This window comes from Tripterygium wilfordii, chromosome 2, assembly GCF_013401445.1.
Source record: "Tripterygium wilfordii isolate XIE 37 chromosome 2, ASM1340144v1, whole genome shotgun sequence".
In the NCBI taxonomy this organism is placed as follows: Eukaryota; Viridiplantae; Streptophyta; class Magnoliopsida; order Celastrales; family Celastraceae; genus Tripterygium; species Tripterygium wilfordii.
Genome location: NC_052233.1, coordinates 6,358,388 through 6,370,904, shown reverse-complemented (window position 1 = coordinate 6,370,904; position 12,517 = coordinate 6,358,388). Strand labels below are relative to the sequence as shown.

The 12,517-nt window shown below is 37.1% G+C and overlaps 2 protein-coding genes across 8 annotated transcripts; one reads left to right on the top strand and one right to left on the bottom strand.

Annotated features, from left to right (window-relative positions):
- The first annotated feature begins 8,156 nt into the window (after positions 1-8,156).
- Positions 8,157-9,726, top strand: LOC120015910 (BAG family molecular chaperone regulator 4-like). 2 transcript variants are annotated; one of them, XM_038868414.1, is made up of 4 exons: positions 8,157-8,364; positions 8,708-8,964; positions 9,052-9,198; positions 9,282-9,726. In XM_038868414.1, exons 1-4 carry the CDS (start codon positions 8,157-8,159, stop codon positions 9,528-9,530), a joined length of 861 nt encoding a protein of 286 aa, XP_038724342.1. In that variant the 3' UTR covers positions 9,531-9,726. The 2 variants fall into 2 exon arrangements, with proteins under 2 accessions (XP_038724342.1, XP_038724351.1); XM_038868423.1 differs by having other exon boundaries at positions 8,173-8,364; positions 8,719-8,964; positions 9,282-9,573.
- A 161-nt stretch (positions 9,727-9,887) lies between these two features.
- On the bottom strand, positions 9,888-12,277 carry LOC120015924 (SAGA-associated factor 11-like). Of its 6 annotated transcripts, none has more exons than XM_038868449.1 (5): positions 12,213-12,277; positions 11,728-11,813; positions 10,857-11,171; positions 10,698-10,764; positions 9,888-10,615 (listed from the first exon to the last, which is right to left on the bottom strand). In XM_038868449.1, the coding sequence occupies exons 2-5, from the start codon at positions 11,767-11,769 to the stop codon at positions 10,578-10,580; spliced, it is 462 nt and encodes a 153-aa protein (XP_038724377.1). In that variant the 5' UTR covers positions 11,770-11,813; positions 12,213-12,277; the 3' UTR covers positions 9,888-10,577. The 6 variants fall into 6 exon arrangements, with proteins under 6 accessions (XP_038724377.1, XP_038724405.1, XP_038724386.1 ...); XM_038868477.1 differs by having other exon boundaries at positions 10,857-11,237; positions 11,728-11,805; positions 12,213-12,269; XM_038868458.1 differs by having other exon boundaries at positions 11,728-11,805; positions 12,213-12,257.
- Between the last annotated feature and the right edge of the window lie 240 nt (positions 12,278-12,517).

Here is a 12,517-nt window from a genome sequence, read left to right as displayed (position 1 = left end):
CATGTGGCAACGGGAGGAGGGACATCCTCACAGAGGAACTTCCTCATTGTGAGAAACTTCCTCGCATCAACACAGGGAGGATTCAAAAATTCAAACAAGTCAGATGAGGAAGAATCCCCATTGCATAACAGTCTCAATGTCGATCACATTGCATCTCAATCGACCCATATCATGAGATAAAATAATAATAATAAAAGAGAAGAGAAAGAGATGAAGGTTCGTGGTCTGCTAGCCAGACCACTATGTGACAATAGTCATGGTTTGCCAGGCAGACCATGCCAAGATAAGGAAAAATAAAAAAAATAATTAAAAAAAGAAAAAATAGAAGAGAAGAAGAAATATTTTTTTGCGGCAAGTCGTTGAAGAAGAGAAATCAATGAAGAATGATGAAATCAACACACTAGATTCAAGACAGGATACAAACAACGAACTCCTAGCCTTCACCTCACATTTTTTAAGAAAGGAAAAGGCTTAGTAAAGGGGGCATTTGTAGATGGCTAAAAATCATATGCCTAGTCCATATGATAGGTGGCAAAGGGAAGAGGCAAGATCTCACATAAAAACTTCCTCGCCTCAACATAGGGAGGATTCAAAATTTCAAACAAGTTAGATGAGGACGAATTCCCATCACATAACAATCTCAGCATCGAGATAACATCGCATCACATCTCAACGACCTAACAATCGAGAATATGAAAATCCCAACAAATGATTTAGAGCACCTATAAGAGAGACTTTCGACTTGAGACGAGGTCTGCATTGAAATTCACAACTTATAACTCTTGATTCACTCTATAAGATGAATCTGATTTGAACGTCATAGTGTCCCCAGGTTATGAAGGGTCACCCTCCTTTGTTCTTATAGGTATATAGGTTCGCCATCCACGTCAGTCATTGGCATCAGATGTCGACATGTCAGGTCATGTAAGCAATTGCATCGATAGATACCTACTCAATCTCCATTCCACAACACTCTCCCAAAGTTTTGATATATGGGTTGTAACGCCCCGACCCGGAATGCGTCACTTTTGGTATCCTCTTAATCAATCTCCTAATTAATTCAATCATTAGATCACCCAAAAATTTCGACAGCACCTCCCCATAATACGGAGGATGCCAACCTGGAGTAACACGCAGCAATTTCACAAATATATTCACAACCTAGGCAGGGCCTCCGGCCATCTAACAATTCATACCACAATTGAAATTCAAAATTCTAAGTAGGGCCTCAGGCCACCTAACAATCATAGCATCAATCAATTCTCACATCTAAGCAGGGCCTCAGGTCACCTAACAGTCACACATAATTTCTCCACACAACAACATATATAATCAACATCCAGCACAAATAGCAATCTAGCAAACATAAGAAGTCGTCAGGACACAAAGTTCACAAACCCGGTTCGGGAGTCTCGATCACACGGAGTACCCTCCCTACCGTCCATCCCCCAGTCAAGAATAGGGATATCACACAACGTCTCAACTAAGAAATATAGATACGACTGAAATAGTAATAACATAAATCAAGTTTAGAACTATCTAGTCCTATCACTCTCCAGGGGTCCATCCATGTCACGCACCCTCCTCCTGATCCGCGACCCTGGTACCGGAACTAGACTCACCTGCGAGGAGGGAAATAGAAGAAAGAAAAGGGTGAGCGAAAGGCTCAGTAGGGAATCATAAAGAGTAAGTGAATAATATAAGGCTGAAATATTAAAGAAAGACACAAATGCAACAATATGATAGCTAAAATCATGTACACCAAACACAAGTAGATAACCATACCATACGAGATCCTAACTTGGCCCACCGGCATCCCTACACATATCGGGACCCTGAACAGCCCAACGGCATCATCGCATGGTGTTTCAAGCACAAATAGAATCCTGATCCGGCCCACCGACATTCCCGCAGTTATGGGAACCCTGAACAGCCCAACGACATTCCACATTTCATATCACTCACAACTAGGAGATATACGGGTCCACACCCGACATCTTCCATGCAATTACAATGTATGTCCAACATGGTTATGCAATAAGGTAAACCTACAACCTACATATATACATATACTACTACATGATGCATGTTCAAGAGTAATTCATGCTCAATGGAAGATTGAACACGTAAGGTATGCAATATAATTCAAATCATACACTAAAGAAATCACGAAGTGGGGTTATTCTCCCTTAGATACAATTAAGGCGAGAACGCATCATAATGAACAATGGGGAAGGATAAATATTCTCAATAGGAATACACATTCAAGAGAATAACAAAGGGTGGAATTTCCCTACCTCGCACTCCAAAAATTAGCTATGTAAATCAATACTCAACCTTGACTTTTCCCGGCCTCAACTAACATATTATTCGGTAAACCCATCCTCCAATCAATATACAAACAACTTCAATTGCACATATCTAACACAAATTAATCCAATAAATCAAGAACTCATTACCTTCTCTTACCCAAAACTTCCCAAATTCTTGAACTTCACCTACTCAAGCTTGCAACTCCAATCCACAATAGAATCTAGCAATACAACCATAAACAAGTCTAAATCAACCTATTAGATCACTAATTTCATCTAATTTAAAGAATTTCCCCCAAATCTACAAAACCCATAAAACCCTAAAATCTCAAATCACCCAATCTTTAAATACTAGCTTTTAGGTTTAAGAAACTTACCAAGGTTGTAGAAACAAGTAGAGGGAAGGGATTCAAGCTTCCTTTAGGCCTCAAATGATGTAGGAACCCATGGATTTGAGTTTGGGTTCAAACCTTGAAAGATTAGAACAAAGAGAGGGATTTAAGAATTTGTAAGCTAGAGCGAGAAGTTAGGAATCCAACTTGAAACAACTTGAAAGAGGGTAATCTTACCTTGGTTGATGATCTTAGATTGATGGGAGGGAGGAAATTTGAGAGAAAATGAGGTTTAGGGTTTGTTTTGGTCGGTTATTTTGAAAGAATCGTGAAAATGGGTGTTTAAAACAAATTCTCGGGTGCAGATTTTTGGGAGGTGTCCGGACACCTATACCTCTATAGGTGTCCGGACACCTATGCCTGAAAACTCCCTGTTCCAGTTTCTTCAGTAGCTGTCCAGATGGCTTTTAAAAACTGTCCAGACGGTTACCTCCGTAGTCCAAAATTTTCAGTTTTAAAACTACTCGTACACCCCTAAATCACTCAGTATTATTTTCTAATGATTTTATATACATATATACATACTTGACACATGTTGGTCCTACCTAATTTCTAAAAGAAAAGAAGTTCGGGGTGTTACATGGCTCATAAGCATGATGTCCCTATAATTCTTAGAACTTTAGATATCACATTTGTTATTATACATAAATACTATAGTGCTCCTCTTTCATTCATCAAGCATCTACAGGTCTTAATAATTTGATTAAATAGCTTAGTTAGTCATTATTACCTACATGTCCTACACATTTTCACACTTCAATTAGGATTCCATCAGGCCCATGGCATTACCCCTTTCATTGTCCTTAAGACTTCCTTCACGTTAATCACCCAAATACGTCTTACATATCAATGATTCCTATTCTCAAGAGAGATATGTGGTCTTTAGTGTTTCCTCCGTGGCCACCATTAAATAGTTTATTGAAGTAACTTCTCTACCTCTCGTTAATTTTTATGTCCTTCACTAAAACTCTATCATCTATATCTTCAATATATTTTACATGATTTGGATCCATAATTTTTCTTTCTCATGTTTTAGGTAGCTTATAATATCTTTTTTCATCTATTGTTTCTGACTTATTATATAACTCAGTATATGCTTTATGTCATGTATCTCCTAAAAGCTATATATTTATATATCTTTTTATAGTGCACCACGTAATTTTATACTCTCATGCTACTTCTCCTAGACCCTTTTTAAAATATATGTCGACCACTATCATTCTATGTTGTATGATTAGACTCTCCCCTAAAACCACCTTACAGTCCTTACAAAGTCTTCTATATATTTTTTGCGTAAGAATGAAATCTATCTGACTAGATTATGCCTAGTGCTAAAGGTAATAAAATGTGGTTCTCTCTTCTTAAATGAGATATTTATTACACACAAGTAGTAAAAATCCTAAAATAATCTTTGCAACCTCATTTCTATCTCTAAACTCATGTCCTCCATGTACACTACCAAAGTTTCAACTGTCTCTCCTTATATGTCCATTTAGGTCTCATCTTCTTGGAATACCCTGAACAATCTCACCGAGGTACTCAAAAAATTAATTCTTTCATAGCACCAATTTAGCCATTAAGATTCTATCATTTTTTCTTTTTATCTCTATAATATTTTCTTTTAACTCGCTATCTATTACTATACCTACATCATTTCTATTTCTATCCATTCCAGTGTGACATAATTTATAACTTGTGTTTTCAATCTCTAAAGATTTTTCACCCACCCAATTAGTCTCCTGTAGAGATATTATGTTAATCTTACCACTAATCAAACTAGTTCGGTTAATATCACTGTAAGTGACCCTATGTTTTAAGGGTTTATCATAATTCTATAATTATGGACTAATTTCTTCCCCCACCCATCCATAACGAGGAAACTCTTACCTAAGAATCTATGACTCACCACATTTGAGTGTAGATGCACTGCGTCGTTTGTAGGAAATACCCTAACATGCCGTTACTCATTTATCAATTCTCTCCGAGTCCGATGTAGTGCATCGCTATTGAGACGCGTCTGTATCAGTGCTCGCTTATTTATCACTATATTCGAATTTCGATGCAACTCACTGCAAAAAAAGTGTCATTGTGAGTGAATGACAAACAAATCTTTCCACTTGCACAAAATAAAAGAATATAATTTCTTTCTCCTTTAAAAGATTTAAAGTATGGAACCAACACGCGCCGTCGTGGGTAGTGGGTTTGGCTGACATTATCCGGTTTCACTCAGTAAAAAACAAAAGAACATATTATATGGAGCTGTCAACAGGAAAGTCCAATAACATAAAAAAAGCATGCACCATCAAACATTAATCCATACATGTTCATCCTTAATCACACTCACAAAATGCCTCACGAAAGCAATTTCATTGAACCATCGCTATTAATCTTTTCCACTTAACTTTATTTCCTTTTAGCACCACCTTTAACCTCACTTTTCTTCACTAATAATCATTATAATCATCAGAACACCCCTCATCATTAGTACTAGACTAAGACACCTACACCAATATATATATATATATATCTCCATATGCTCCATTAAACCCACATAGACAAAAGCTTGCACGTGTGATCTAGAAAAAAAAAAGCACTCCACCACTACCAAGTGCCAACAACAACAACAACAACAACAAAGGTTTATAATGTGAACCAAAGTGGTTCTTCTTGTGTCTCTATTCAGTTTGGAATTTCTTTGCATGAATTATGATGTCTGCATGCTTTATTAAATGGGTTTACACTTGGCAGGGTTTCGAAGGCCATCAAATTGGGTAGGGGCTCTTTTTGTCGTCTTCTTTTTTTTTCCCATTATAATTAATATATGTAGGGATAGATGTTAGAGATGATACAAAAATGTACTGATTATGATACAAATTTGGATATGGCGGCGGCTATCGTGGTGGTAGTGGTGTAAGATGGCTCAAGATAGAATAGAATCCTCGAACCTACCTATACTAAACCAACTTTGATGCCATAAATCTCAGTCTTTTATATATATGTATATATATATATATATGGAATTCTCCTAGTAAAAATTCAAAATGTGGATAATTTTTTGGTGAAAATGATAAATTCATATTTTAGGATTTTATTTTAAGTTTGCGAGGGAGAATATATATATATATATAATTAAATGGATGGCTATTAGCCTTCGGCACTTGTCACTAGAGATTGAGTTATCTAGTTGGGCTCAAAATTGACTTATGCGAGTCTTGGTTCAGATGGAGGACACATCGGGCTTTTCTGATGCTGCGTAATGGGCCTTTGTGTTTAGATGACGGACTCATTCTGTTTTGATAAGGCTGAGCCCACAGTCCAACTGCTGCACTGCGGTATATGATGTTAGAAGCTTATGATGGTGCGTAATGGGCCTTCTCGTTCAGGCAGACAACGGACCCATCAGTTCTATTAAGGTTCAGACTTGAAGCTATTAAGCGTCCCAGTTTGGGGTGCCCATTCACATCGCATTGTGTCTCTATAAGGCCACCGAGATGACAACTTTTGGGCTTCGGCCTGTTTTGTTCTTCCTCTCATTTTTCCCCCCGGCGATTCTCATAATAAGGACACAATTGAAAAGACACGTTCCAATAAATATAATTTTTAAAAAATAATTAATAAGGACACAACTCATTAAATTACTTATGTACCCATTTTTATTTAATAAAATTATAAAGTTTAGTGAATTGAGGTGTTATCATTTTAGTTCTCCCACATTTTCTTCATATATGACATCATCAGTTTTAACTTTTTTTAATTAAACGAAATATCTAAACAATTTATCACTCAAAATACACGACGGATTCATCATCAGGGTAAAAAGTCTTTCAAATAACATCTATCATCAATATATTTTGAGATGAAAAAAATTTCATATATAAATTTATTTGTGGTGCATATAATTTAGTTGCAATGCAAATAAATTTATCTTCAGATAAATTAATACATATAAAATTCAATATATACCAACCATGACAAAACCTTTGTCACAACAGCTAATGCAAAAGAATTTAGTGGAGATAAAATTCAATATATACTAACCATAAAAAAACCACAATAAATAATGCAGAAAACTAGTGCAAAATCTCAATATATGTTAACCATAACAAAACCACAACAGATAATGCAGATAAATTTAATGTTGAATTGTGTTTACACACTTCACAATTTCGATGAGCAAATTTTGAGCCTCGATTTAACATCTAAAATGTTTGAATCTCCAAATATTTATTAGACACAATTATGTGGGTATTAGATTCTTCTTTTGAACACCACAAAAATCGTCTCAATCAGAGCTCAAACGAACAAGTTATTGTTGTCCGAATACACTAACATCGAACACACTGATGTCAGAAACACAACTCCAATACTCAAACTTTGAGTCTCGATTTAACCCTTAAAATGTTTAAATCTTCAAAAAAAATTATTAGATGTTGTTCTTTGGATTTTCAAGTTGTCTTTCGAACGTCATAAAAATCATCTCAATTGGAGCTCAAACGAGTGATTTTTGGTTGTCCGATCACACAGACGTTAGAAAAGATATTTAATTGTTGAAATTGAGAACTAAAATAAGGGTTGGGTTGATGATAGTTTGGTTAATAAAAAAGATATTTTAAGTCATTTGTCTTTATTGGAATAAATTTTATCTACTCATAGAATTTATGGGTTGAAAAAAAAATTAGATTGGACCTACTAAAATAAAATTTTATTTTGATACATCTATTGCTAATTAAACATTCCACCTATGCTTGCAGCCAGTCCCAAACCCGAATGAAGGAGGAGGGTTGCGGTAAGTTGATAACTAACATAAAACTTTGCCAAACACATGAACATGAGTCTAAACAATGATGATGATCTATTGCTAATTAACCTTTTTCTCATGCTGTAAAAAAAAAGAAAAGAAAAGAAAACAGCAAATTAAAACTGAATATTTTAAACATGCACAAAGTATTCCCGGTTGTACTGGCTTGGTCTCATAAAATGAAGACACAAGGTTGAGCTGTTCACTTCACCTCGAACTAGCAAAATTTCACCTACACCACAAGCCATCCATAAAAACCTGCAAATATTTAGCATCAGGTGAATCATATGATTCCTTCTGAGCATTTGTGGGACCCTATCAGCTAGGTCTAGAGGGGGGCTTGTGGTTGTGGTCTAGGTTAACATTGTTCTTAGAAAAGGCCCACGAAAATAGATGTGCTTTCAAACTATGGAGGACCTTTCCCTTTCCCTTTCCCTTTCCCAAGAGATGATACCGACTTTTCTCCAGTTGAAACTTGAAACCCAACAAGTGGAAAGCTCTTGATTTTTTTGTTGAGTGGTCATGGTTTGTACCTAAAGCCTCTTTTTGCTTGCTTACTCAACAATCCCTCTTTGCCATCACTGTGATCTGACCTAAATTCTGGTCTTCTACATATTATGTTTAGGATTTTTTGTTTCCTTTTCTTTTCTGAGTATGAAAAAATCTACTTCAAAAGGTGGATTGAAAACTGGGTCTAACAACAACAACATCAGGAGGGAGATAGAGTGGGAGCTGAGGCCTGGTGGCATGCTTGTCCAAAAGAGAGATGATGGGGAAGTCTCTTCAGGGCTTATGATCAAGATCAAGGTCTCCCATGGCTCCTATCACCATGAAATCACTGTCCCTGCTCAATCCACTTTTGGTATTCATTTCATTTGATCATTTCAATTTTAGAATCTTTTTACATATTTGTAACAACTTAGCTTTTAGATCTCTCTCATTGCTTTTTGTGGTCTATTTAGTGAAAGGGTATTAATGCACATAGGTTGCGCGCAGGGGACATATCCAGGTTTTCCATTTTGGGATTTTTTTTGAAGGTTCATTATTAGAAGTGGGTCATAGTTTCATACAATATTAATCTTATTACCTAGATTTTACTGAATATTGATCTGGCATGGTTATTGTTGAATTTCCTTCACTATTGATCTGGGAATTTGTATTATCCCAAATTTGATTGACACTCATGGTATTGAATTCAATGGAAGGGGATTTGAAGAGGGTTCTTGCTTCTGAGACTGGTCTGGAGCCCAAGGAGCAAAGGTTGTTGTTCCAAGGCAAGGAGAAGGAAGATGATGAATGGTTGCACATGGTAGGTGTAATGGACATGTCCAAGGTTATGCTTTTCGAGGATCCAGCTAGCAAAGAGAGGAAACTTGAGGAGATGAAGAGAAATCAAGGCATGTTAAATGCCTATGAATCAGTTGCCAGAGTTAGAGCAGAAGTTGATAAGCTCTCCAAGAAGGTCAGACTCAGAGTTCTCTTACAACTTACATGGAACCAATTTTGTTTGATATTGCATCAATATTATCCCTCTTTCATGATCTTAAAGGTTGTTGCCTTGGAAACAACTGTTCGTGGTGGAAAGAAGGCTGCGGACAAGGAATTCATTGTCTTGACAGAGTTGCTTATGAGACAATTACTTAACTTAGATGCAATTGAAGCTGATGGAGAAGCAAGAGTTCATAGGCGGATTGAGGTTAGCGATTGTTTCTGCCATCTTTGATGTTTAAAGTTTCCAGAAACATCAAATGTCAGCATTTGTCCAATTTTATCTTACAGGTTCGTCGAGTTCAGAGCTTCGTCGACACACTTGACAATATGAAGGCAAGAAACTGCAACCCTTTCGGCAACGCTAGCTCAGTGTCAGTGACTACTAAATGGGAGACTTTTGAGACAGGATTTGGAAGCCCCAGTGCTGCAGTCCCACAAGTATCTTCAACAAAAACTACTCAGGATTGGGAATTGTTTGATTCACCATCTTTCCACCCAATTGATGGGTCTGTAAATATTCAAAAAGAGAGTCTATGAAAATGGAGCTTCTACCTCTTGTTGAGGTATTGATTTGATCCGGGAAAGCTGTATCGGCCATAGAAATCAGCCTCTTGTTGAGGTATTGATTTGATCAGGGAAAGCTGTATCTGCCATAGAAATCAGAGTGAAGAGCATGTTTTGCACCACTAAGATATATGAAATAATGGCTTCTTCATTGTTTAGATGGTTTAAATACTTCTCATTTGTTTCAGGTATAGCTTTTCATTGTATATCTCTGATTTATTGCTAGTGAAGCATCCAGGGTCAGCAATCGAAAAATAAGAGAGAAGAGAAGAACACAAGATTTATGTGGTTCGACAATTTACCTACGTCCACATGGTTTACACTTTCCTCTCGTACAACTTCTCATTTTCTAGAGCTTTTAGGTATTAAATAATACTTTTAATATGAGTTATTATTTAATACATATATAACAAGCTTTTAAGCTTGGAAAAAGTTCATAAGCTATTGCATGGTCGCATAATCTCTGATTTCCTGCACCAGCCTGTAACCTGCCTTGTCGGAAGAATAATCCTTTCAACTTTCCCAGCCATTTTGATCCCATTTCAGACTACAATGATCATGGATCACCTGAGTCAAAGAAAATGGAATGCAGAAAAAAGGAAAAAGCACAAACAGCTGATGATAATTGGTTTGCTTTCGTAGGCTTGATTGAGCTGCGCTTTTGAGTTTTATAATCGCAAATAAACTCCAACGCCGTATCCGTTGTAGCCTTGTTGGTTAGGATACTTGGCTCTCGCAGGAGAGACCCGGGACTCCTATACAATTCAATACAACAAATGAAGAAACACCCTGCAATTCATCTGAAAAACTTCATCATACTTCCAGTACCCCTATATTTGAGGAGAGTCTAAGCCAACCCTGCTGAATAATGAAAACCATGTCAATTACCTATCCTCGTAAGAAAATGTAGAAGGAAAAAATATCGTTTATGAGGTTCCATCAACTAGATCTATGGAATGGCTTGCATCTAACAACTTGAACTAAGGGTTTTAATCAGCTGGCCTCTGGTCCGATCTTGTTTCAAGAATCTTCAGTTGTGCCATCAGGGCACTCCTCACCTGCAGCACCAGGAGTTTCCATTTGGTTACTAGTTAGTACCGGTGGGATTTGAATGAGGATAGTCCAGTTAAACAGCGGTACCTTTTGAGTACCGATTCTGATTCTGTAGAGCAGTGCTACTCCTTGTCTTGGGACGAGACTTTCTACCCTGTACAAGACAGATGAAGATACCAAACAATTTCACATAATAAAACAGAACCATCCTAAGACATTAAGAGGAGGATGGAGGAGAGGGATCACCTTTCCCATACAGTTCTCCAGATGGGGAGCAAACTTTCCAACCGCAGTTGGTTTTCCACATTTCATGCACTTGAATATTTCATTGCCTGCAGCAGAATTATCATTTCCAAATATGTCATGCACATCCTTGCCATTATTCGTTTTACCACTGTTACTAGGATCAGCAACCTGAGCTCGGGCTAGTACTGACGATCTCAACTCATCTTCCCCTTCCTCCAAATTTCGATCCAGGCCCAACTTTGCCATCCGGTGACACTCAGATGCAACATCAGCAATCATAGAATCAAGAAAATTCTCAAAAAATTGAGATGATAGCTGCAAATGCATTTATGGAAACTGTAACAGACTCTTGAGTAGACACATCAATCCTCACGAACAGCACTACAGAACAAATGTAAAGCAAAAAAAAAGCCAACAAAAGATTGAGTAATCAGGAGATTATGATCTGTTTGAAAAACAATACAGTGATAAGCAACTCGTGAAGCCAAAGGGCTTTCAAAGTCAATAAATCATGATAAGAACTTCGCATCAGTTCAAGCAGCAAATATGCATCACTTGTTTCCCTTACCTCTCCATTCAATGATGCTTTGGTGGTAGAAAAGATTAAAGAGAAGAGACTAAAAGGATTTATAACATGGTATCCCTAAAGGAGATCATCTGTTATGCTATGAGCTATCCATTCCCACTAACAATTAAGAGGAAGAAATTTACTATGATCATCTATTATGCATCTCTTGTTTCTTACCATTCATGATAAGAAAGGCAGAGAAGGAAAGAAAGATCAACACACCATTTCTCATTGTAGCAATCTTTAACAAAAAAAGTTTTCTAACACGATGGAGGTCAAAGTCTAGGACAAAAATGAGCTTACCTGAGAATGAGAAGACAAGTTATCCTCGTTTGGCGCTGACATGAGTGCAGATGGCAAGAATCGAAAGCTCCCGAACTCCTTACGACCTTGCAAGAATCAAATCAATACTAGAAACGCAACTCTAATTACAACATTAACATTCAACGAAATCAATTTATACAAACATAAAATCAAAGATTGCTCCCGCAATTCATCTATAAATTGACTATTGGGGAAATCGATACCAATGATTAGGTATATTCGATATTGCAATGCGAAAGCAAGAATTAGGTATATCGATCCTGTTCATATATCTTCAGATGAAATGAACAGAAAATACTGTTGATTAATCATCTCAGAAGATCGCAAGAAAACTAGCTACTACGGACAAGACAAGCACTAAAAGACTGTGAATCGCCAATGAATTTAACTGGATCGAGACTTCTCCATGTGAATGTGGGAGCTTGTGCTTCAGAGATGACGATAAGGAAAGGAAGAGAGCTTACGGTGAGGGGGACGCCTGAGAAAGCTTTCTTGCGATTCTCGAAGGAGTCTGGACAGTGCAAGCGGTTTCGATCCACTGCCCCGCGCTTACCGTATGATTTCTTGTGTACCACAATCAGTAAGGGTGTTCATTCGATTTTCGATTCGGTTTTTAACCATAACCGAAATATCCGAATCGATTCGGTTAAGATATTTTAAAATCCATAACCGAACCATATATGTTGGGATAACAAAACCGAAATAATCATATTTTTCGGATCAGTTTTCGATTTTTGAAGAAATGAAAAAAGTATGAATAGCCTATGAT

Coding starts and splice junctions, on each gene's coding strand:
- LOC120015910 (XM_038868414.1), top strand. CDS start 8,157: ATGAAAAAATCTACTTCAAAAGGTGGATTGAAAACTGGGTCTAACAAC. Junction 8,365..8,707: donor CCCTGCTCAATCCACTTTTG/GTATTCATTTCA, acceptor ATTCAATGGAAG/GGGATTTGAAGAGGGTTCTT. Junction 8,965..9,051: donor TTGATAAGCTCTCCAAGAAG/GTCAGACTCAGA, acceptor ATGATCTTAAAG/GTTGTTGCCTTGGAAACAAC.
- LOC120015924 (XM_038868433.1), bottom strand. Junction 11,172..11,727: donor ACTTGTCTTCTCATTCTCAG/GTAAGCTCATTT, acceptor ATGCATTTGCAG/CTATCATCTCAATTTTTTGA. Junction 10,616..10,697: donor TCAGAATCGGTACTCAAAAG/GTACCGCTGTTT, acceptor CTGGTGCTGCAG/GTGAGGAGTGCCCTGATGGC.